Source organism: Atheta coriaria, unplaced genomic scaffold (assembly GCF_025399875.1).
Source record: "Atheta coriaria isolate IRGN ID8LTWV9N9 unplaced genomic scaffold, Caltech_Dcor_3.1 hic_scaffold_10_pilon, whole genome shotgun sequence".
Classification (NCBI taxonomy): domain Eukaryota; kingdom Metazoa; phylum Arthropoda; class Insecta; order Coleoptera; family Staphylinidae; genus Dalotia; species Dalotia coriaria.
The window spans coordinates 9,883,197-9,909,189 of record NW_027045452.1 but is presented as its reverse complement, the minus strand read 5'-3'; the positions used below and the strand labels follow the sequence as shown (position 1 = coordinate 9,909,189).

The following is a 25,993-nucleotide window of genomic DNA, read 5'->3' as shown; positions in this document are numbered from 1 at the left end:
ACGATGCATGTTCAAATTAAATATCCCTTAAATATTTAATGTAAAATCGGGCAATCTGTCCTTAGAAGAAATCAGAATTACTCATATCGAATTTTAATTTTTTATTACCTGTACTAATCTAAATTTCGGAACTACTGTATCATTTGTAGATGGCAATAGCATGGACTAAAAATTGTAAAATAAACTTGTATTGTTTCTTTCTATATTTATCAGCAAGCGTGAACCTTCGACACAAAAATTGTGTTTGTTTGAACACAATATACACTTTCTTATCGCATTGCCGTGTGTCGTCGTTGTCAGCACCTCACGCCGCACGTTGCTGCAACTTAGTTCGGCATCGACGCGCCGGCCTTGCGCACCTCTTGCTTTCTTATCATGAACTGCCTCGTCGTTGCTTATGCGGTTTGCGGCCAGTTTCGTGTCGGTCTCTGGTTGATTCACACGTGTTTTGTGCGACTCGTTTTGTTTATCCGTACTTCTACTTTCCAATTCGTATTATATTCGATCATCAATGGATTATTTAATTTTACGAGTAACTTTAGTACAGTTATTTATTATTTGCGCGTAAGTGTATCGCTGCCATGTTGATTTATTCATCATTTGAATGACCCATCGTGCTGCTGTAAGTAACTTTTAACTAAACAGCACAGATTGTTTGTTTTTCTCCGCTGTGTGAATACAATATTACTTATGTTTTCTTTTTTTATTCACGGTATTTGCCGTGCCTTGGAGTCTGATGAGTTCTGCATTGGTAAGTTTATATTCAATGTCAATTATATATTTCGTTTTATTTTCTGCGTCGACCATTACTTTGCATTTACGCGTTTTTTTTTGTCACGGTCCACCGCCCTCTACTAAAGCGTGAGCATTAAATAATTTAATTTGTTTTATTATTGGGAGTAACGTCTTACAAACTAGGCCGTGGGTGTTTGAAAACAAACATGTGAAACGCAGCTTATCTGATAGAGAATCTTCCAATCTATCATAATCAGCAATTCGTTGGTTGCTATCGCTTTTAGTTCAAGAGATATGAATTTTTGAAAATCGTCGAAAAAAAGTATCAAGCACCCCCCCTTGGCAATTTTTTCTTAAGAATGAAAATTTCATCTCTCAGATTTCCGTTTTAACTATCCTATCTGATAGAGATTAGTCCGTAGATTAAGACGCTGCGATCAGATCTTAATTATCTCTTTTAGTTTACGAGATATTCGCGCTTGAATAAAATCGTCAAAAATTGCAAAATGTCACTTTTTAGCACTTTTAGTCGCGTTTTTCGACCTTTTACTGTAGGAAATATAATTATTTTATATTTTTATCTGATAGACAATTTTCCAATCTTTCATAATCAACAATTCGTTGGTAGATATCTCTTTTAGTTTAAGAGATATGAATTTTTGAAAATCGTCGAAAAAAAGTATCAAGCACCCCCCCTTGGCAATTTTTTCTTAAGAATGAAAATTTCATCTCTCAGATTTCCGTTTTAACTATCCGATCTGATAGAGATTAGTCCGTAGATTAAGACGCTGCGATCAGATCTTAATTATCTCTTTTAGTTTACGAGATATTCGCGTTTGAATAAAATCGTCAAAAATTGCAAAATGTCACTTTTTAGCACTTTTAGTCGCGTTTTTAGACCTTTTACTGTAGGAAATGTAATTGTTTTATATTTTTATCTGATAGACAATCTTCCAATCTTTCATAATCAACAATTCGTTGGTCGCTATCACTTTTAGTTGAGGAGATATTAATTATCAAAAATCGTCGAAAAAAAGTATCAAGCACCCCCCCTTGGCAATTTTTTCTTAAGAATGAAAATTTCATCTCTCAGATTTCCGTTTTAACTATCCTATCTGATAGAGATTAGTCCGTAGATTAAGACGCTGCGATCAGATCTTAATTATCTCTTTTAGTTTACGAGATATTCGCGTTTGAATAAAATCGTCAAAAATTGCAAAATGTCACTTTTTAGCACTTTTAGTCGCTTTTTTCGACCTTTTACTGTAGGAAATGTAATTGTTTTATATTTTTATCTGATAGACAATCTTCCAATCTTTCATAATCAACAATTCGTTGGTCGCTATCACTTTTAGTTGAGGAGATATTAATTATCAAAAATCGTCGAAAAAAAGTATCAAGCACCCCCCCTTGGCAATTTTTTCTTAAGAATGAAAATTTCATCTCTCAGATTTCCGTTTTAACTATCCTATCTGATAGAGATTAGTCCGTAGATTAAGACGCTGCGATCAGATCTTAATTATCTCTTTTAGTTTACGAGATATTCGCGATTGAATAAAATGGGCAAAAATTGCAAATTGTCACTTTTTAGCACTTTAAGTCGCTTTTTTCGACCTTTTACTGTAGGAAATGTAATTGTTTTATATTTTTATCTGATAGACAATTTTCCAATCTTTCATAATCAACAATTCGTTGGTAGATATCTCTTTTAGTTTAAGAGATATGAATTTTTGAAAATCGTCGAAAAAAAGTATCAAGCACCCCACCTTGGCAATTTTTTCTTAAGGCTTAAAATTTCATCTCTCAGATTTCCCTTTTAACTATCCTATCTGATAGAGATTAGTCCGTAGATTAAGACGCTGCGATCAGATCTTGCAGAATTTAATTCCGCATCTCCCTGTATTTAAATATATTGCGAGAAAATTCCGTAACGCGAGTTATATCGAAAGTTGTGTGCATACGCACTTGTACTCGTTGCGCTAGGAATTATTGTTTTAATGCTATAACACGCGAACGCGGTGTCAAAATTAGATTGAAATAATTTTCCCAAATGCAGAATTTAATGCCGCATCTCCCTGTATTTAAATATATTGCGAGAAAATTCCGTAACACGAGTTATATCGAAAGTTGTGTGCATAAAAACTTGTACTCGTTGCGCTAGGAATTATAGTTTTAATGCTATAACACGCGAACGCGGTGTCAAAATTAGATTGAAATAATTTTCCCAAATGCAGAATTTAATTCCGCATCTCCCTGTATTTAAATATATTGCGAGAAAATTTCGTAACGCGAGTTATATCGAAAGTTGTGTGCATACGCACTTGTACTCGTTGCGCTAGGAATTATTGTTTTAATGCTATAACACGCGAACGCGGTGTCAAAATTAGATTGAAATAATTTTCCCAAATGCAGAATTTAATTCCGCATCTCCCTGTATTTAAATATATTGCGAGAAAATTCCGTAACGCGAGTTATATCGAAAGTTGTGTGCATACGCACTTGTACTCGTTGCGCTAGGAATTATAGTTTTAATGCTATAACACGCGAACGCGGTGTCAAAATTAGATTGAAATAATTTTCCCAAATGCAGAATTTAATTCCGCATCTCCCTGTATTTAAATATATTGCGAGAAAATTTCGTAACGCGAGTTATATCGAAAGTTGTGTGCATACGCACTTGTACTCGTTGCGCTAGGAATTATTGTTTTAATGCTATAACACGCGAACGCGGTGTCAAAATTAGATTGAAATAATTTTCCCAAATGCAGAATTTAATTCCGCATCTCCCTGTATTTAAATATATTGCGAGAAAATTTCGTAACGCGAGTTATATCGAAAGTTGTGTGCATACGCACTTGTACTCGTTGCGCTAGGAATTATTGTTTTAATGCTATAACACGCGAACGCGGTGTCAAAATTAGATTGAAATAATTTTCCCAAATGCAGAATTTAATTCCGCATCTCCCTGTATTTAAATATATTGCGAGAAAATTTCGTAACGCGAGTTATATCGAAAGTTGTGTGCATACGCACTTGTACTCGTTGCGCTAGGAATTATTGTTTTAATGCTATAACACGCGAACGCGGTGTCAAAATTAGATTGAAATAATTTTCCCAAATGCAGAATTTAATTCCGCATCTCCCTGTATTTAAATATATTGCGAGAAAATTTCGTAACGCGAGTTATATCGAAAGTTGTGTGCATACGCACTTGTACTCGTTGCGCTAGGAATTATTGTTTTAATGCTATAACACGCGAACGCGGTGTCAAAATTAGATTGAAATAATTTTCCCAAATGCAGAATTTAATTCCGCATCTCCCTGTATTTAAATATATTGCGAGAAAATTCCGTAACGCGAGTTATATCGAAAGTTGTGTGCATACGCACTTGTACTCGTTGCGCTAGGAATTGTAGTTTTAATGCTATAACACGCGAACGCGGTGTCAAAATTAGATTGAAATAATTTTCCCAAATGCAGAATTTAATTCCGCATCTCCCTGTATTTAAATATATTGCGAGAAAATTTCGTAACGCGAGTTATATCGAAAGTTGTGTGCATACGCACTTGTACTCGTTGCGCTAGGAATTATTGTTTTAATGCTATAACACGCGAACGCGGTGTCAAAATTAGATTGAAATAATTTTCCCAAATGCAGAATTTAATTCCGCATCTCCCTGTATTTAAATATATTGCGGGAAAATTCCGTAATGCGAGTTATATCGAAAGTTGTGTGCATACGCACTTGTACTCGTTGCGCTAGGAATTGTAGTTTTAATGCTATAACACGCGAACGCGGTGTCAAAATTAGATTGAAATAATTTTCCCAAATGCAGAATTTAATTCCGCATCTCCCTGTATTTAAATATATTGCGAGAAAATTTCGTAACGCGAGTTATATCGAAAGTTGTGTGCATACGCACTTGTACTCGTTGCGCTAGGAATTATTGTTTTAATGCTATAACACGCGAACGCGGTGTCACAATTAGATTGAAATAATTTTCCCAAATGCAGAATTTAATTCCGCATCTCCCTGTATTTAAATATATTGCGGGAAAATTCCGTAATGCGAGTTATATCGAAAGTTGTGTGCATACGCACTTATACTCGCTGCGCTTGGAATTGTAGTTTAGTCACTTTTACCGTCACCCTCGTCACGTGATTGAAGATTATAAAACTTCCAAAAATTCTTTATAGAACAGGATAATGAAATATATTAATTACGTGAAGTAAAAGTTCAAGAATAGTTGTTAAAGGAGTTAATATAAGAGATTTGCCTTGTTTTTCCCAGATTTTTCAGTTGCGATTATCTCCTAAACTGCCTCTTCATATAGACTTCATTCTATTCCGGATTGTTGAGTACATTGTTTATGTGAATAAGAGGGTACGTTCAGAATATAATATCTTTCCATTGTATTGAACTGTATCCATAACATGAATAGTTTATACTCGTGGTTCGCACTCTTGGCTCTTATCGGTGTTAGTGCACAAACAACTTGTTTTTATTCCGTCGCAGCGCATTCAATGCGCTCAGCAGTGTTTGTTCCATTTCTTACTTAGTTGATCGTGCGCTGCGGCGTAGTGTGCACGCGTTTACTTGCGCGTCGGTCTTCATGGCGACTTGTAGCGTTTCTTGTGATTTTAAGTCGTTACTTGAATTATAATCAGCCACCAAAGATAAGATTTAGAATTAACAGACAAGTGCGGCCTATAGTTAATGAGTTATCGCGCGTGGAACCAAGAATGTCGTTGTTTTACAACGTACGCACCACGTGTTTTCCGTCGGCCGTCGGATATCTTCCGTCGGCTAAGAAATACTTAGGCTTGTTTCGTGTATCCATTTAATTATTAATTTGAATGAACATCATTTGTGCATCGTATGGAATATTTCATCTGCGAAAACGTAAAAAAGTATGTAACATAAAAACTATATTCTATTACAATTACCAACCTTATAAGGAAAAACGATCAGAAAAATTAGTTGACACTTTAATACATAGCATAGTCGTCACATGGTTGCATATAATAACCTTTGTAATACAAGTATTGGAATATTGTCGCGTTCCGTCGACTTTTTGGTGTTCATAATTCTGTCTGTGTTAATTTGTGTGTTTAAGAGATCTGAATTTAGTATTTCTTTAAAATGTGTTTAATAAATTTATAATTATGAGTAACTGTATTATTTATTATGTTTCTATTCACGTACTTATCACTTCCCCTAGATAAACAGTAGAAAACTTTTGTTTTTGATTTGGTATCACCCTGTATATAAATTTTTCTTAATGCTCGGCGAAAAATGAGCATAAGTATATTGTTTTGGGGTCGCTTTTTTTTCAAGTGAAGATTTTGTTTTGGCAACACCCTGTATGTAAATTTTCCTTTATGCCCAGTCAAAAATTGGCAATCTTTATGTTTTTGGGGTGATTTTCTTTTTTAATTGAAGATTTTCTGTTGATAACACCCTGTATATAATTTTCCACTGATGTCATACGAAAGCAGGGCGCAATTTGCTATTTTCTGGTGTTATCTGTTGTAATTTTGCAGCCGTTAGCGTAGCGTGGCTATGCAGGTCATAAACATGTTTTAAAATGACGCCACGTGTTTTGTAGGTATTGAAATTGCAAATTCTAAAGTTATATTGTACCTATTTAGTTTGTTAATAAAGAAATGTTAAAGGCAATGGCTGTGTCTTATGACTTGTGCACCCCATCCTTCTATCATTTCAGGTACAGGTCACAACTTGTAAAGTATTTCTCAGTGTTATGGTCCGCTTTGAGAGCGGCGGCACTAAGAAATATGTCTACAAGTCCTCAAGGAGTTCTCCCACTCGGGGGATGATCCCCACTATAAAAATTGTTATGGTATCCTGTATGATTTGTGTACTCCATCTTTCATTTCAGCTACAGGTCAGAACCTGTAAGAATATTTTTAAGTGTTTAAGTGTTTTAAGTGTCTCTCTTGAGGCGACTTAAATATTAGAAATATTTTTACAAGTCCTCAAAAGGATGTCCTTATAAGGAGTTCCCTCTCTCTGGGGATGATCCCCCACCATAAAAATTGTTGATATGCCTGATAATTCCGGGGATGAAGCGCAGAGACATCGTAGCTGTAGGATGGGCCGGGAGCAATGGATGGATAGAAGCAGCGGGCGATCGACCAGAGCGCCGGAGGCGCTCTGGGAGATCGACCGTAGACTGTCTTATAACGACACGTGCCAAAAAATTTAAAAATTCTGTCACCCCTATTCTCATTTCTTCCTGTACTCTCTCTTCTTACTTCTCTCCTATACTCACTCTCTCTCCTGCTGCTGCTGCTACTGCTCTCTATTTGCACCTCCACCATCTCTTCTACTTATTCTTACTGTTGCTTCGTCGTACTTTGCTTTTCAAGTTATTTCTAACATTTGAATCTTGAATTTTTGTGGTATGCAACCCACATTTCGTATATTTCTTATTATTTAATAAAATTGCCTTCTACAATTGAGATTCGATCCATGAACCTCCAGCATGCTAGCATATGCACATGCCACCTGAGCCATAACGCTCACTTATCAAACTCTATTCGTTTCAGGTATAAATGTTGTTGTTTTTGTCACCTTTTTAAAAACAACATCATTTATATATCACTTATATGCATTTCAAACACAGGTAATCAAATATGATCTTTAAATCTAATTCTGAAAACGACAATAGGAACATTGATAGATAACTGCTTCAAATTATACTATTAAATTATATTTTATTCAAACTCATATAATCAAGATAGTACATACACAAATTTAATTCTGTTACATGAAATTTAAGTACATGTGTTCAACGTGACTCACGAAAGTGACTTAAGTTACAAGTTACACTTACTTGAATGTTTAATCTTCACAAACTGGTACGAAATGAATTATTTAATAAATGCACAAAAATATATAAATCCAGAAAGAATTCTTCGTGTCGACGAGAGACATACTTCCACGCTCGATAACTTATTAATTCCGCATCGTATACATCTCAAAATGCTAAATTTTATTCCTGTCACGGAGAACAGTGTCCAGTTTAATAATTTAATATCATTACGCAAATAAAACCACTGGGACGGACTTCTTAACCGACGTAAGATATCCATCGGCCGACGGCAAAAACGTGCGATCATTGTACAACTACAAAATTCTGGCTTTCACGCGCGATTAATCATTAACTGCACGCCGCACTAGTCTGTTAATTCTAAATGTTATCTTTGCTGTTCGATTCTAATTCAACTACCGACTTAAAATCACAAGAAACGCGCAAACTAGTTACGAAGATCGACTTGTGAACTAAACACGTGTGAACCGAACAACATGGCACGATCGACTAAACAAGGAAGGGATATAGCAGGCTACGGTAACGGAGCAGATATGGAAATGATAAGAATTTCAATACTCACAATTGAATGCGGGCACGATTGTATACGTTCAACTCCTTGACATCTAAAAACAAACAAACACAAATCAGATGCGGTTGTGACTTTAATTCATATTTAATTCGCTAAATTAACTAAAATTTAATAGCACCTAAATATAAAGATAACAAAAATAAGATCTAATCTGGTATTAATATATTACTTATTACGTAAATTTTCTCATCACAATAGTCTTCAAATTCTGTACCCACAAAAGTAATATCCGACTGATGAAACTCACAAGAAGACACAAAATGTGCGCATTTACGAAAATTACAAACACAATTAATAATAACTCAATTGTCATTAACTGCAGTCGATTGCCAATTGAATATTGCACTTCAAAAACACGCGATGTAATACTACGGAGACGCCCTAACTGCACAACTAACACTGCCGGAGCCAAGGACAGATGACAATGTTGACGGCGTAAACAAAGCAAAGTGCGTAGCTCATGCGTACATGATGGATTATACCGGTAGGTGCGTTTAAGTGCATTCGCAACAAACGCGCAGGTGGAATTCCTGCAACAAACAATTACCACCTAACGGAGAATTTAATTTCGCGAATTGCATTTGGCAGTTTACCTGGGATCAAAACTAAACTAAGATGCAGCAACATGCGGCGTGAGGTGCTGACATCGACGACACACGGCAATGCGATAAGAAAGTGTATATTGTGTTCCAACAAACACAATGCTTTATAGTCCATGCTATTGCGATCTATAAATGATACAGTAATTCCGAAATTTAGATTAGTACAGGTAATAAAAAATTAAAATTTGATGGAGTAATTCTGATTTCTTCTGCGGACAGATTGCCAGATTTTACATTAAATATTTAAGTGATATTTAATTTGAACATGCATCGTTTCTCGTTTACCAGGTAACACATTAGTTCGTAATCATCTGCTGATAATAAAAATGTATTAGAATTAAAATAAAATTGTTAGTTAGATTCATGAAAGAATTGCAGAATATTTACTTAGATTTACGATGCTAATATAAGAAACAGCAACGGTGTGTTTTGATTTCACGAAATAAAGATTCGATACCTGCAGGTAAACAAACTTATCTCTTGCGCGAAATAGCGTGATCCACACGGACACGGTGTGCACTCACTACCACCATCAAGCAATATTTAATGCAGAACCGTACATCGTAGCGCCATCTAACCTTTGAAAATATTTAAAAACACATTTATCAAATATACAACAAGGTTGATATTGCAATGAAATTGAAAACAAGGAAACAAACCAGTATTTAATAAATGATTCATTTAATTTTTTTGGACAATATCCAATCAGCGTATCAGGTAGAGCTAAGTTGTTTCGTTTAAACCCGAAAAAATACAAACAATTCACGAGAAAAGGTGACAAAAATAACCATTTTATTCAAATTTTCGCGGGTTGCACACTGAATTCCTACAACAAACAAATACCACCCGACAGAGAATTTAATTCCGCATCTCTAGACGCCGCGCTGAACCTAGTGAGCAGCCTAGATCGCGCGCAAACACGAAAAAATACAAACATTTCACGAGAAAGGGTGACAAAAATCACCCTTTTATGCAAATTTTCGCGGGTTGCAGGTCGAATTCCTGCAACAAACAAATACCACCCGACGGAGAATTTAATTCCGCATCTCTAGACGCCGCGCTGGCGATAGTGAGCCGATTAGATCGCGTGCAAACACGAAAAAATACAAACATTTCACGAGAAAGGGTGACAAAAATAACCGTTTTATGCAAATTTTCGCTGGTTGTCGACCGAATTCCTGCAACAAACAAATACCACCCGACGGAGAATTTAATTCCGCATCTCTAGACGCCGCGCTGACGATAGTGAGCCGCCTAGATCGCGCGCAAACACGAAAAAATACAAACATTTCACGAGAAAGGGTGACAAAAATCACCCTTTTATGCAAATTTTCGCTGGTTGTCGACCGAATTCCGGCAACAAAAAAATACCACCCGACGGAGAATTTAATTCCGCATCTCTAGACGCCGCGCTGACGATAGTGAGCCACCTAGATCGCACGCAAACCAGAGAAAATACAAACATTTCACGAGAAAGGGTGACAAAAATTACCCTTTTATTTAAATTTTCGCGGGTTCCTACGGTGCCCTGAACACGAGTCACTTTTACCGCTAGCCCCGTGAGGTGCCCTCACTTCTACCGCTAACAAATACCAGAGCGTATGAATTAAATGAAATTAAATATAAACAATAATTGAAGTAAACAAAAAGAATGAATACGTGCACCTTAACTTTCATTCCCGCGGTGCATGCAGATCGCTGGAACAATGACAAGAAGGACGCCACTGCTGGTAGCCAAATCAATAATGTGTAATGTCCTCCAATAAAAGATGATCCTCGGGCAAATATTTGGCGCCGAATTCACCAAGAATTAAAATTAAATCGCATTTAAATGCACCGGTTTAAGAGTGTTGCAACCGCACGCAAATTGATAAACATGATCACAACAATAACAAGCGTAAGCAAAGTCGACTTAACTAGACACGTATCAATAATAATAGTTTGTAATAATAAATAATAATAAGTAGTAATATTAAATGTAGTAGATGGACGATCGAACTGAACACGATTTACCAAATTACAAACTCGAAATTAAAAAGATAACAGCCGCGAAAAACACGCTCAGCCCGTGGAACAACCGGCACAAAACTGCGCTAAGCACAGCGCGCAAGCAGCGGCGGACGCGCCAACACGCGATAACACTGTGCGCGCGCCGCAATACAACGCGCACTATTTGCAACAATCAAGGCCGCATGCAAGATAGCAAACTCAGAGAATAAGACTAGAAAACATGTTTAGAGAAATTCCGCGTGCGAAATCGCATTAAAAAGTTTCAAAACAATCGGCAAAAAATCACTTGGATCATATATATAACATTGATAGTGAACAATGTTCTATCCTATTCTAGCACAATGAAAACTCTAATCTATCTATCTCGCTTCCACGCACAACAGCTGTACTCCGTACACTATCCACATGCTTTAAATAAGTCAAAATTAAGGAAATACCATAGGTATTGTCACATTCACATATTGACACTATATGATGCTTTGGGACAGTACTAAATATATAAAAATGTATTGTAATACAAAACTACAGAAATGCCATAAGTATTGTCGCATACGCTTATTGAAACTATATGGCCACGTGCGACAATACAAATAATAAACAAATAAATTATGTTACGAATGACAGCCCCAAGGCCAACGATGCAAAGCGGATGTTAAAACAATATATCTAGCGACATCTGTTTGTGCAAGATTCAAATGCATAACATAATATTGTATACCATATGTCCCAAGATTATTCTGAGACATAAATATAATTTAATTGCTAATATGCAACTCTAAAATGTGAAAATTTGTCTAACAGCTGAAAACTAACTCTCCATAGAAAATAATCATAACACCGTGCATTAATTAATAAACCAATGTAAATTTACCAACTGACCATACTGTAACTCCGTATTATTTACGTCGTGAGTACAGCTGTCAGTCTGCACTACAAAGTTGAGTGTTTTGCAGGTTCACAAAAGACAAGAAAACCCCAATTTTCCATCAGTCTACATCGCGCCCGAAAATTATAATGTAAATATTCAGCGATAACCCAGCACCCACTAACATGTCACTCAACTAATACGCGTTAAATGTGTAAGTCGAATGATCTAAAATACAAGATATTCCACCATAATTCCATGATTTAGTAATTGTGCAATACAATAACACACTACCTTATCAGTCAGATGTCTTCAAATCGGCGTGAGGAGGCCAACATGAATCCGATGCTCATCAAGGTGGCGATCGGCGTGGGAGTCGCCGTCGTGAGCGGCATCGCCGCAATGTTCTTCTACAACCGCCAGCAGGAGCGCGAGGAGCCATACCGAACCGACTACACGCAGGACTCGCGCACATGCAGCATTTGCCTGGACACGCTCGTCAACAAACAAGTGCGCATCCTCAACTGCGGACATATTTATCATGAGCACTGCATCAGCAGTTGGGCGCACCAGAAAAACTTCTGCCCGCTGTGCCGCAGAACTTTATAGACAAAGTCAACAGAATCAAGAAAGAATAAAAAAAAACAGTCAAAGCTTATGTTGATAATAAACGTTAAAATCACACATGTTAGGGAGATGATATTGAAGCGCTTTTTCCTTTAACTTGTACTCTATGATTGTTAAAATAATCTATTTTCTATTATAATGACATAATTGAATTAATTTTAGTAATAAATATATGCAAAAAATGTAATAAAGCTGAATTTTGCCTGTTTCTCTCATTGTTTAACAAAAATATAGACTATTTCGACCGCCTGCAACAGTATGTACACAATTTACACCCTCCGACGCCAGAGAAACATGTGGAAGATTGTTTTGTTTTGTTTTATTTTAGTTGGTTACCTACCGCTAGCTGCAATACCGTTCGGCATCATCCAAGTACCTGCGAAACAGTGTGTGTCAATCGGCGTATTCCATCGTTTTCGTAAACTCCACGGCCGAGCAGAACTGCGTCCAGTAGAAGAAATCCTCGCCGGCGAGGTTTCCGTAGAAACTGTTCACGTACTGTATCGTAGAGAGCAAATCCTGTGGGTTTACCTACATAAACACATAAATTGTTTATGTATTTATACAAATTCATAATTGAATTCTACTTACTTGAATAATAACATAAACTAAAACCGGAATCAAATCGTCAGCGGAAGCGGAACTTCCCTGCGCCAACGATAATAAATCCATGATGGCGAACGCGCATCGCGTGACACAACCGACTTTGTCACGTGGCGTGCGATAGGCAGCCATTGCTTGCAGCGCCTCCTGGGCGGGCAACCAGGGACACTCCATCTGATGCACTTTGCTAATCATCAGATATTTATTGCTTGGAGTGATCGTACTGGCGAGTTTACGTAGATGACTGGCTAGCACGTTATCACGATGCCTGTCACCATCACCATTGGGGTACAGAGCGTTGAAATACACTTCCATCATGATTGAACGCTCGAGTGCATCACGTGTCATCTTCATTTGTTGGTCTGTAGCGTCCGACCACATCGCATCCTTACCAATTAACGCATACAATTGCTTAAGGAATCCTTCCAGGAGAAGATTTTTCTCATCAATGAGTACCTGTTGCTTGAATTCAGCGCAGAATGACGTTAATTCTTCGTGGTGCTTGTCCAAGAAGTTTCGCACGCATATTTCGACCAAAAATGAGGTGCAGAGGTCACGCTCACGATGGACTTGATCTCCTAACCTAATAAAATTAAATTTAAAGTTATTGATTTGTTTTTATACAAAAACAGAAAATATTTACTCATTTAAAAACGATTGGGAAGAAAGCAGCGTCTGTTTGGATCGGAATAGATATTTCCAATAAACCGAACGCCGCTGCATTTCATCCTTCAAAGTCTCGCAGAGTTTGTTGAATCCGGCAATGTCCAACAGGCGCACGCAACGCAAAGCTTCGGCAACCCGCGCTGCAGATGTCAACCGCTTCAAATCACGCGCTTTCGCCAACTCAATTTGCAGAAAAGACTCTAAATCTTTCTTTATGTGACGCCGACCATCCTATTGTACAAAACACAAATATAAACATAAAATATTACTTGGTAAATAAAGAAATAAAAGAAAAATACCTTTTTGAGTCTGAAATAATGCGATCTGGAATTACTCAACACCCAGCGCAGCTTTTTCTTCGCATCAATCAGAATACTATGCGCATCGTTATGACAAACAATGTTGTCTAAATCATTATGTGTCTTATCACTCTTTACCGTGTCACGTGGACTTGTATCATTTGGTTTCGGATTTCTATACTTTGCCAAAATATCTTCAGTGACTTCTACAGAAAAAAATTAAAAAAATATTTAAAAAAACTAAACACCCAGTATAAATATATACCTTGCATGGATTTAAGATTGACAGTGTTGAATTCACTATGCCGCCGTGCTCTAACCTCATCCTCTTCGAAACGCAACCCACTCAACACACTACCATACTCATCCCCACCAATACCTCCACCTCTTAGCGATTTCCCTCTCCTATGCCTGAAATTAATCCGAAATTTCCCAAGGAAACTCCCGCCGCGTTTACTGCGATGCTCATCATCCAGATCCTTATCACCCTTCTCAGCACTCATATCAAAACTGATACTCTTCGGTATCGCACCGGTAGATGGCGAGGGTTTCTGCCTCGGTTTCTTCACATCAGCGGCGGCCATATTGCCCGCGTCAACTGCATCGCCATTACTCCACAGTTTATTCTTCCATTTCTCGCTGGTTTTCTGCTCGGAACTATTCGAACTACCACTACTCGAAGAATTCAAACTGGTGTTACTCAGCTGCATGTCCGCTTTGATATCTTCAAACTTATGCTCGGCGTTTTTCACGAGCACATACGACGGCGACTCGGCGTTTGCTTTCACCCCGCTTGGCCCCGGCGTGCTTGTAATACTATTACTAATATCACCAAGAATAGACCGCTTAATATCTACAGACTTATCAATAATAATAGCTTCGCGTTTCGAGCTATCCGTGGAGGTACGACTAATTTGTCGCATGATACAACTCTCCACTTGTACAAACCGCTCAAAACTGCTATTCTCTTCGGATTTCGCAAAGTTTGGCATTGATTCCCGCCGCTCACGATCACGAGAATCATGGTACTCTTGAAAAGCGCTCGGGCTATTCGGCACGAAATGAACTAGATTCCCACTGGCGGTGGAAAGTCGCCGATCGAGGTTGTGATCGTCGATTTCCGAGCGTTCAGATGGCGCTACACTCGCTGCGTCATCACTGCGCGCTACACTAGCTGTATCATCAGATGGCGCTACACTCGCCACATCATCATTATCCACCTCTGTCAATCTCTCTGTGTCTGAAGCTAGGACATCCGTTGACCATGCGCTTTCGCTGTGTGTTTCAACAACGTCGAGATTCGGTTGTTCCGCTTGCGGCAACTGGGGTTGCGCTTCATGATGTCGCTCACTCGCATCAATAGTCTCACTATCCGAAGCCAAAACATCCGTGCTCCATGTATCAGATATAATCGAAATGGTCTCATCACCTTCCAATAGTTTCTTAATCTCAAACTTACAAAATTTATCATCGATTTCCGATCGGATTTGTTTCAACTGCGGTTGTGGCTGCACAAGAAACGGACGTACCTCCACCAGAGGGCGCTGATCCTCATTCTCAGTCACTTGCGAACTCGGCGTATCGCGGCCGGAGATATTCGGTGTCCCTCTACCGGAAACATTCGCACTTACCATATCAGACAGGTTATCATTATCATTCTGATCTTCATTCTCCAACTCAATACTGCTCGCCACCGAGTGATTACTAGCCGCCTCTGATATAACCTCTAAATTATCAGAGGTATTACCAATAGATCCTTCATCATTATGTGAGAATCTTGTTCGTTTCTCAGTTGGTCCATTAACACCCTGTGGGACCACAACAGAGTCACTTGCATCCGTGACATCGATCAACAATGTCTCCTCGACGATACACTCCATAGCGATGACTTTATCCTCCGGTAACAACCCAATTGTTTCCTCCTCGACATCCAGAGGTATAACCAATACAACATTATTTAATTCTAAGTCTACTTCTCCGTTACTCGGCTGTTTCGTGAGATGCATGCGGGCTTTACTCAGCAATTGCTGCGCTTTCTTGGGCGAAACATTTGAATTTAAACTTGGCGTATTGCGAGGTGAACCCTCCGTGGAGGTAGGCAACTTGTTAACCAGCACAACAACTGGATCGTTTGGCTGCGCAGCCGCATTATCCGCGTTATTACTACAATAATCACTTGAGGCTTCTTCATTCCCGGATTGATCCTGCGAGATTGAGTTTTGCGCGCGTTTTAAGAACACTACTAAATTATACAGGTCTTGCTCAGTGAACAAGGCGATTTTGCGAGTTATTCCCGGCACGTTATCAACCGGAATCTTTTCGTTGACGATATCATAATACTGAATATCGGAATTATTGAGGATGATATCCAGAAAGTTCGAAATGCATTCAGTGTCGAATAATTTGTACAAATCCATGAGTTTAGCGTCGGGTGTTTCGAATTTCATCAACGCTAACATTTGAATAATAGTGCCGACTTGAATGAGGTTATGTCGCGCGATTTCAGATATAGGCGCGTCTGATATACCATAGGGTTCCGGCTGAACAATTGCCGGACAAACAAACAGCGTGAAAATTAAATCGGTGGTTATTGCGTTGATTTCTTTTGAATTCGGGCTGAAAGACTTCGAAATCATGTAGGCGATTTGTCTGATGAGCCAGGCAAGACTGCTGGGAAAACAATAAACGTTATCCTGAAGACTGTTGATGAAAACTTTGGTCATTTCGCAGAGTTTTTTGATACTCCATGCGCGATATTGTGAGATTTTCGTGTTGTATGATTCTGTGCCTTCCTCTCCAAACTTTTCCAGCCGCTCAGCAGCTGTAAATCTAATTTATTTTATAGTAAAATTAAATTTTATATAAAAAATTACTAAAACTAACCTTGAAAGAGGTTTATTTGGATCTATATCCAAATAAGTATCAGACGTCGCGATTAATTTCAAAATCGGCGATTGCAGTGCAGCGATAAGGAACAATTTGGCGGATGTTAATCCCTCGTGGAACAGGAAGTACATTCGCGAAAACGCGCATAGCCTTTGTTTCAATAACCTAAAGTAATAATATAACAAAATGAATATGCAACCACAAATACACAGAAATCAATGTATGCAACCCATAATACATACCGTCTGGGATTATCAGTCGTAACAAGTTGTAACTTTGCCAAACATTGCAGCAAAGTCATCATTAGCCTGACATCCTGCGGCAGGAGAAGTGAGCCATACAAACCAGTCACCACACTGTGCAGAATACTCGAAAACGCCTTCTGATCGTCGATCAAACTCTCCCCAATGACAATCCATTGCGCGGCAAGTTCAGGACGCGTGCGCAGACAAGACAAAAACGCGCTATAATTCACCATAACCTAAAAAACAACAAAAAACAATAAATTTTTATAGAAAAAATGAAAAACATTATATTTTAACCAACCTGATATTCTAATATTTTATTAGCATCAATAAAAACGCTGTTTGTGAGAATATGCGCCCTTTTCGTGCATTGCACAGCACTGGAATCAGCCCTGGCTCCAACCAAACTATTCAAATTAATCCTCTGTTGGAAGTTAATCCACGCCGCCTTCAAAAAATCCAGAGTATTATGCGCGAGTTTCTCATTGAAACTCTGTATAAGATTCTTCTCGGCATTAACCAGATGCTTTTCCTGCTGCAATTGTGTCACCAGGTCTGCCAAATCAATGCTTGGCTTGTTATTTGTCGTGCCAGGTGTCGACGACGTTGGAATCTCACCCAAAAGATCCATTTTAATCTATTTACACCTGTCGAAACCGTTACTTGCATGAATTAAAATGCTTTCCGCCGTAATTGTTTTGATAAATACGCAACATAACCACAACTCACCTCAGCGGATACGAGAGGATGAAGCGGATGGTGTCCACCTACTGGTCGGCTGTATCCGTGTCCGCACATTTAACGCAATGCTGATTAATTAAACGCACATCGCCGTGAAACTACGCGCGGCGCGCATTCGGACCCACAACTGCGCTGTGCGATGTCCGCGCTCGCCGTTGATTGTCGATCGTCTATTGTTTTTGTACGTGCGCGTGATGCGAGCGAAAAAAACAACAACGCACGCACGCACTGGATGCGGAAGGCGCACTCACCAGGGTTTGATTAGCTGCCAGTGCAGCGGGCGCCTGTGACGAGTTGTCTTTTCCCAAGGGTGACTGCTGCACATGCAGAATCGCGCGGATGTCGCTCGTGAAACAGAAGATTAATAATCGAGGATGTTGTGTGGGTCGCGCAAGATCGCGACTCGACGCTGTCTGACCGCAGGCGAAGTCGTGTAACAAATGACTGTCTCTATTTAACTCGTGTTGCGCACGCAGGTGATCTTTGTCGTGCTCGTCAGCTGCGGCACATACAGCGCCATCTGGAGTTAAAACATGAACTATACAGTGTATCGCTATATACAATATGTCTAAAGATAGCAATATTTGTATGCTAAAATTAGTAAAACCACATACACATTGTATGTTTGAGCAATGCTGGTGCATAAATTAAGCGTCAGAGGGCGCTGCAATGCATATTTTCAAAGTAAAACACATTTTTGTTGTGTAATTGCGCATCGCGTAATAAAAATAGATTAAAACTCGGTTATTCAACGTTTTTCGCGTAATAATTCGTCATTTTTGTTAGTTTTTAAGCGTGGGGAATATGTTTAGGGTGAGTTCTTTGTTCGCGGGGCCGCGGCGGTTCAGTGAGGTCGTTGGTTGACGGCTTCGCGTCCGTGTGCGTTCGCTCACCGTTCACGCACCGCACCGAGAGCGAGCGCAGCAGCGAGCAGGCCTGCAGTGAGGTTAGAGCGGTCGTGCACGGTGTGTCGGTGTGAATTGCGTGCGTGCTCGCGTCCGAAACGGTGAATGTGCAACAACCTGGCGGCGCGGCGCGCTCACGAAACAAAACGCAATACAACAGCACCAAATATCACAGATGATGCTGCAATGCCAACGCGTTTGCCATCAACCTGAAAAGGGTGCCCATCTCCACACAACACGCAAACAAAAGGGCAGGCGGCTGCTGGCTCAGGTGTATGCACCCCTCGTGTCAACAACAAGTTGTGTATGGCCTAGACTCGGCTAGAAAAGTTGAGCATCATCTCTTGCCCTGCGGAGAGTGTTGTGTGTGTGTGTGTGTGTGCTGTAGTGTAACCTGCGTGCCGCACGGTGTCAATAAACTCCACGCCGAAGGTGTGCCTATGTGCGCGCGAGGCGGCGGAGAGAAAGACATTAACGTAACCGTCGTCTCTGCGTTCACCGCACGGCGCGCGCTCGCGATTCGGACAATCCGGCGGCCGCCGGGAAAAAGAGCAGCCCACCACCACCACCACCAGCACACGCGCGCGCGTTGTACCTGTGATGTGTTGTGAAAGTGAAAATTAAGAATTATTACACAATCTATACAATACTCACGGATTATACGCGACCGAATGTGTGGATTACGATTTCCCAACCACAGGGTAGGGTAGAACGTGTTTCCTTTGTATTGCACTGCATGTCAACACAAATTATTTCATATCTATCACCTTGTATGTTTGGTTGCATACCCGCGGGGAATTCCGCCATTTTGTTGCGTCCACTGGACCGTTCACTTCCGCATGGCGGCAGATGTCGCCGCGCCGTTCCCCGTACTTGGAAACAACCTTGTCGTCGCCGGCGCGAGCATGCCTGATGTGTGTGTGTGTGTGTTTTTATTCTTGCTCGGATAATTCGTTTTTGTTCGCGCGCATCTCTGGCGCGAGTCGCGGCGGTGACCTTGGCTGCGTCACGTGACCGCGGGCCTTGACCTTACCAGCGGTGCTGGCGGTCCGCAGACCAACCGCACACACAACACACACAGAGAAACACCACAACCCAACCAACGGGAATCATCTGAAACAAGAGAGATAAATTGTAATTGTTACAAATCACACATGCACAATACAAATAAACACACATTTCGCACCCAAAAAAATTATTATATCCTATACACACTCTAACGCCACATGGATGGCAAATGAACTATACCACTGTATTAAGGAAGCATGGAACAACAACAAGATTCCGACCAAGTGGAAAGAAGGGCTAATCATCAAGCTTCCCAAAAAAGGTAACTTGACCGAGTGTAACAACTGGCGTGGCATAACGCTATTAAACACAATTAATAAGATTATCGCGAAAATCGTCCAAACAAGATTAGCGGAAACTATAGAAAACACCCTGCGCCCGAACCAAGCAGGTTTTCGGCCGAATCGCTCATGCATCGATCATATCAATACCCTTCGTATAATTATCGAGCAATCAGTAGAATGGCGATCACCACTATTCATCGCCTTCATCGACTTTGAGAAAGCATTCGACAGCCTGAACCACGACGCTTTATGGAGGATCCTTAAGTCGCGAGGTGTACCAACAAAGATAATAAGCATCCTGCAAGAACTCTACACTGATGCAAACTGCAGTGTGTTACACAACGGTGAAAAAGCGAAAGTTTTACGATACACAGAGGAGTAAAACAAGGATGTGTCATATCCCCATTACTATTTAACATCGCCTTAGACTACATACTAGCAAAGGTAGACCAGAACAGGGATGGGTTGCGCTGGACACTAACCTCGCACCTCAGCGACCTGGATTACGCCGACGACATCTGCCTGATGTCACATACGTTCGAAGGCGTGAGCCGACAGCTAACAACATTAGCAAGGGAGGCAAGTAAAATTGGCCTAAGAATAAATATTGCCAAAACAAAAGAAATGCGTATAAATACAAACAACACCTTAAAACTCCAAATAGATAATACGGAAATAGAAGAGGTCAAGGAATTCCTATATCTAGGAAGTATAATTGACATAAAAGGGGGGACCGACGCAGATATAAACAACAGAATAAAGAAAGCCCAGCAATCCTTCAGAATGCTGAGCACAGTATGGAAGTCAAGCGTCTATACACTAAGAACAAAACTGCGCATATTCCGCACAAATGTAAAATCCACCCTTTTATATGGATGCGAAACATGGAGGTCAACGAGCTCAAGCACACACAAACTCCAAACCTTCATAAACAAGTGCTTGAGAATGATCTTGCGCATATTCTGGCCAATGACAATCTCCAACGATGAGTTGCACCGTCGATGTGATGAAACTCCCATTATAAATCAAATACGCAAGAGAAAATGGGGGTGGATTGGGCACATCTTGAGAAGAGACGCCGGAGATATCGCCAGAAATGCGCTAGAATGGAACCCACAGGGGAAGAGAAGGGTTGGTAGACCGGCCAATACCTGGCGAAGATCCACAATAGAGGAGCTCCGAAACCAAAATATGGGCTGGAACGAAGCAAAGGCGGTTGCCCGAAACAGAGTCCGTTGGAGGGCGCTTAGTGAGGCTCTATGCTCCACATAGGAGCCAAGAACATTATATATATATATATATACACACTCTAACACCAATTATATGCAATATGCAACAAGTGGAAGTTGAGTCATCGCGAAATCATTTCCGATGCGAATTTCTCAACCGCGCGCTGCTAATAAGCTAATAATAACTAAAGCGAGACTAATAACCACAAAAAAGAATGTGATGCAAGGCAACACACAACACACCACACCAATGATGACACCTTATAATTTAAACTACAGAGTGTTGCAATCACTTACATCACATCAAATATATAAGGAAATGACGCGTAAAGTTGCAAATATCTAAATGTAACGTAATTAAATGACTTTTAGATTCAAGTTACATGTATAACATATTAGCCAGATTAGGTGTGCGTTTTTTTTTTTGCGTTCAGCAAATGGCCGAAAATGACCTTGCGCGCGCACGTCGCGGACCGGTTAACATGTCTTTGTTGCTAAATGCTGTTAGGAATTGCGTTACGCCACAGAATTAGACTAGATTACTCCCAGATGTGTGTAATGATCGATTGTACACAACGCGCACGAATACGGCTAATATAAATATCAAATGTTTGCGAATAAAATCGTAATAAATCAATATTTATTTAGGCCAGCCGGTACCGCATGTAGGTAGTTGAATGTAGTTGAATACCGAGTGTTGTCGAAAATTAATTTATAACGGAGTGAAATGCGGCTTTCTTTCACTCGGTATGGTATGGTAGCAGGATTTCTGCGCTACGAATGTTATGATTATGAGCTTGCAGCGCGCATTCTTCGCAGCCCAACCCACCTGCAGCTCTGTTCTCGGATGCTGGCGTGCTGATACGACAAAATGCGTGCAACGTGCGCGCACACACCGCCTCTCTCAATGCCACTTTTACACGCCGGCGCGCGCGCCCGCGGACGGCGACGGGTGTTTTGCATGCGCGCATTCCATTGCCTGCGTGTGGCCGTCGTGTTCGACATGTCGTGCGCACGCAGGTAGTCGTGCAAAACTGGTGCAGCCAACTTACACGTACAAGAAATTCAAACATTTCATGTGTAAAAATTAAAATTCACACATATTTACACCAAATTTGTGTGTTTTTAACACAAAAACACGCATTTTTGAATTTTCTCACAAAAAAAGAACAAATTTCTTTGTTTTCACCACAAAATACCAACATTTAATGTATAGTGGGTTGCCTAACTTTTCTCATAATAAATTTCATACATAGGCAACCAACTATACACAAAAACACCCAAAAAAACCCAAATATTCAAATAAAATATTCTTTACCTTACAGTAGTCCATGATGATGACCCCGACGTCATCCCCAACGGTTGGCAGCGGCAGCTGATCACAAACCCACAAATCCCTCAAGAAAATGGCGGCGGACATGCGCTCCCCGAACGTGTCCGTGACGCCAATCAACGTGCCCGGGCATGGCGAGCCGCTGGACAGCTCCGACGCCGAGGTGGCGCAGATCGACTTCCAATCCAGCGTCAGCGTCAACATGCGCCACAAAATCAAACGCGAGTGCACGCCGAGCGGCATCGCAACCTCCACCTCGACAAACACCGAAATTGTCCCTCGCCCAATGTCCTGGGAGGGTGAACTCTCCGACGGCGACAACGACGAAAACGATGAAAACAAACTCGACATGTGCGTGGATGACGACACACACAGTCACCTGCTACCCGAGAACCTCTCCATGCATCATCACACATTAGAACGGCAGTCATCAATCACCTCAGCGGATTCTTCAAAAGAATCACCCATAATGCGGCTGAAACAATCACACAGTGCTAGTTATTCGCTACATTCAACACCTAGTAACTCACCATTGTTATCACAACGCCATCCGTTGCCGTCGATGGTCCCTAAAGACCTGGTGCACAAAGCGTTGAATGTCCCACCGACGCCAAGCCCGGATTCCGCTGTGCATTCGGCGTATTCGGTGTTTTCATCGCCGACGCAAAGTCCGCTTACGCAGAGACATGTTACGCTTACACCGAATCTCAGCAGGAATAACAGCGACGCATCACACTCAAGCTGCTGTTCTTACAGTAGTGTATCGGTGTCCGTGTCACCGACACAACAATTCTCACCGACGCATAGTCCTATCCAAGGGAGACACATGCCGAATATACATAGCTCACCTCTGCATCATAATGTGTTGTATCGCAGCCTGCAGGACGACTCAAACACGCAGTTTACCACTTCGTCCGCCTCCGAACAGGATAACGATGATAATATTGTGGATGACAAGACGTTGATTCATAGTTCTCTGCCGGCACAGCCCGGAATTTCACGCCAGCAGTTGATAAACAGGTAATTGTATAGCTAACTTAACATAACCTTACATTTTTTCTTAAATTTTACCTTTTTGGGGTTAATTTTAGTCCGTGTCCGATTTGTGGCGATAAAATCTCCGGATTTCACTACGGAATCTTCAGCTGTGAGTCCTGCAAAGGTTTCTTCAAGCGAACGGTGCAGAACCGCAAGAATTACGTGTGTTTACGCGGCGCTGTGTGTCCGGTAACAGTGGCGACGCGTAAAAAATGTCCGGCTTGCCGGTTTGAGAAGTGCTTGCAATGCGGGATGAAACTAGAGGCTATACGTGAGGATCGCACGCGTGGTGGACGCTCCACTTACCAGTGTTCGTATTCCCTTCCGCCGTCGCTGGCGAATCATCCGGAACTACGCGCGAGTTCGAGTGATCTGCGGCATGGCGCTGTCGGGCAAGATGGCGGCTCGATGGGCGGGTTCAGTATAAAGATGGAGCCACTGGAGGCTGGTTTACCGCTCGGAAAGAAGCGACATAGTGTCCCACCGTTATTGCAAGTGGGTTATTGTTATATAACCTAACTTTTCTAACTAAATGATGATATTTATGTTTTTTTTTTGTTTGGTTATAGGAAATAATGGACGTGGAACATTTATGGCATTACAGTGAGCTGGAACTAAACAAGCTGAACACCGAAGGTAGTCTGGGCCGTGAGGGAAGTAGTGGTGCCGTACATAACCTGCATATGCATCCATTACTCGCTGGAACAGCGCTGGCGGGTTCCACCGATACGAATCCTGACTTCGTTGCGAATCTGTGCAATATCGCCGACCATCGGCTGTACAAAATCGTCAAATGGTGCAAGAGCTTGCCATTATTTAAGAATATCTCCGTAAATTAACTCCTAACCTCAAAAAAATTTAAATTTTATAATTTACCTTGTTTTGTGTAGATTGACGATCAAATCTGCCTGCTGATCAACTCCTGGTGCGAACTGCTGTTGTTCTCGTGCTGTTTTCGCTCAATGGCGACGCCGGGCGAGATCCGCGTGTCGCTCGGCAAGAGTATTACTCTAGCGCAGGCACGCGACCTTGGTATGCACGCGTGCATCGAGCGCATGCTCAACTTCACCGAGCATCTGCGGCGGCTGCGCGTCGACCGATACGAATATGTTGCCATGAAAGTTATAGTATTATTAACTTCAGGTGCGTATTTATTCACCTTTAAACTATAAAAAAACTAAAATAAATCATGTTTTAGATACGTCTGAATTACGAGAGGCTGAAAAAGTGCGCGCGTCGCAGGAGAAAGCGCTCAAGGCGCTGCAAGACTACACGCTAACGCACTATCCTGAAAGTCCTGCCAAATTCGGTGAATTGCTGTTGCGAATACCCGAATTGCAAAGAACTTGTCAGGTATGCAAAAACCGCGCATGCGCAGTTGTACCCCACTCTAGATTTTGACATTTTTGACATTTTTGACAGGTTGGAAAAGAAATGTTAACGATAAAATCAAAAAATGACGAGGGACCAAGCTTTAATCTACTGATGGAACTCCTGCGCGGTGATCACTGAATGAAGAAAACGGAAAATCGAAAAGGAGACGTGCCTTAATCGCTTTATGGTGGCGGGTTGATTACTTACAGACAGTATTTTTTACGATTTTTTTTTTATGTCTAGAAATTTAAGTTTGCGTTAAGTATCGAATATTTTTCTATAAGGAGATAATTTAAAATGTTACACTAGCTTTAAGCGAGCGGAGATTGATGAGAACGTACGTACTTATGAAACATTTCGGACACAATTCGAACAAAACAAAATTAAAATCGAAAAATGAATCAAAATTACATCGAGCTATTTAAAACACATGCATAAATGTACATACAATTTATATACATACTTTTTATATACACCCAGCTAGGCTAAGATGAAGAAATATTTTTTATTGGTATATATATACACGATGTATGAGAGATTTAAAGTTTAGACCGTTGTTGCTCACATGATACACGCTTAATCATATGGTAGAAATGTGATGGCAACGGTCCGAACTAAAAACTTCTGGAAAATCATTTGCTTTGTATCAAATACAAGCAAATACTTAATCTCATTCCATTACTTGTAGGCGACCACTCGGAACATACTTAATTTATATACGAATTATGAAGTTTGTGCCAATTTTGATGATGAAAACGTATACAAAATATCGAAGCAAGCAAGAGACTTTCTCGGAGGCCTTTATAACCCTAATCGACGTTCACGCGCTGTACAAACGTATATCAACCCTTATAACATTTACTATAAACTCTTTACACGCAACGGTAATCAAAATATTTAACGAAACAAAAAAAACGGAACAATGACTGTCAAAGTGTGAAACGCTTATACGTACCGACCGCATACGTATTTTTGATACAACGTGTAATTTTGCTAGCGATTTTACAACGCAAACGAACTTTTGTAATAAACTTTTCATAATTATTACCTTGATTTAC

The 25,993-nt window shown here is 40.5% G+C and overlaps 2 protein-coding genes and 2 long non-coding RNA genes across 4 annotated transcripts; 2 read left to right on the top strand and 2 right to left on the bottom strand.

The window, feature by feature from the left end:
- Positions 1 to 7,453: 7,453 nt before the first annotated feature.
- LOC135801029 (uncharacterized) lies at positions 7,454 to 11,005 on the bottom strand. Its single transcript, XR_010550274.1, has 2 exons — positions 10,428 to 11,005; positions 7,454 to 8,888 (listed from the first exon to the last, which is right to left on the bottom strand). It is a non-coding gene; the product is annotated as an uncharacterized lncRNA (long non-coding RNA).
- Positions 11,006 to 11,454: 449 nt separating this feature from the next.
- Positions 11,455 to 12,472, top strand: LOC135800955 (uncharacterized). The gene is made up of 2 exons (XR_010550254.1): positions 11,455 to 11,851; positions 11,940 to 12,472. It is a non-coding gene; the product is annotated as an uncharacterized lncRNA (long non-coding RNA).
- Gapvd1 (GTPase activating protein and VPS9 domains 1) lies at positions 12,372 to 19,425 on the bottom strand. Its single transcript, XM_065314308.1, has 11 exons — positions 19,398 to 19,425; positions 19,264 to 19,341; positions 17,693 to 18,224; positions 17,265 to 17,610; positions 16,961 to 17,199; positions 16,716 to 16,883; positions 14,098 to 16,661; positions 13,833 to 14,038; positions 13,511 to 13,764; positions 12,856 to 13,450; positions 12,372 to 12,795 (listed from the first exon to the last, which is right to left on the bottom strand). The coding sequence occupies exons 4-11, from the start codon at positions 17,592 to 17,594 to the stop codon at positions 12,658 to 12,660; spliced, it is 4,494 nt and encodes a 1,497-aa protein (XP_065170380.1). The 5' UTR covers positions 17,595 to 17,610; positions 17,693 to 18,224; positions 19,264 to 19,341; positions 19,398 to 19,425; the 3' UTR covers positions 12,372 to 12,657.
- Positions 19,426 to 22,596: 3,171 nt separating this feature from the next.
- LOC135800952 (nuclear hormone receptor FTZ-F1 beta) lies at positions 22,597 to 25,979 on the top strand. The gene is made up of 6 exons (XM_065314309.1): positions 22,597 to 23,543; positions 23,615 to 24,056; positions 24,131 to 24,391; positions 24,452 to 24,704; positions 24,760 to 24,914; positions 24,984 to 25,979. The coding sequence occupies exons 1-6, from the start codon at positions 22,597 to 22,599 to the stop codon at positions 25,071 to 25,073; spliced, it is 2,148 nt and encodes a 715-aa protein (XP_065170381.1). The 3' UTR covers positions 25,074 to 25,979.
- Positions 25,980 to 25,993: the final 14 nt, after the last annotated feature.

Bases quoted from the DNA above. Each gene is read 5' to 3' on its own strand.
- LOC135800952 (XM_065314309.1), top strand. From the start codon at position 22,597: ATGGCGGCGGACATGCGCTCCCCGAACGTGTCCGTGACGCCAATCAAC. The intron at 24,392-24,451 runs GTAAATTAACTC...TGTTTTGTGTAG, and splicing joins CATTATTTAAGAATATCTCC to ATTGACGATCAAATCTGCCT. The intron at 24,915-24,983 runs GTATGCAAAAAC...CATTTTTGACAG, and splicing joins AATTGCAAAGAACTTGTCAG to GTTGGAAAAGAAATGTTAAC.
- Gapvd1 (XM_065314308.1), bottom strand. From the start codon at position 17,594: ATGGATCTTTTGGGTGAGATTCCAACGTCGTCGACACCTGGCACGACA. The intron at 13,765-13,832 runs GTATTTTTCTTT...TTTGTACAATAG, and splicing joins ATTATTTCAGACTCAAAAAG to GATGGTCGGCGTCACATAAA. The intron at 12,796-12,855 runs GTAAGTAGAATT...GTGTTTATGTAG, and splicing joins TAGTTTATGTTATTATTCAA to GTAAACCCACAGGATTTGCT.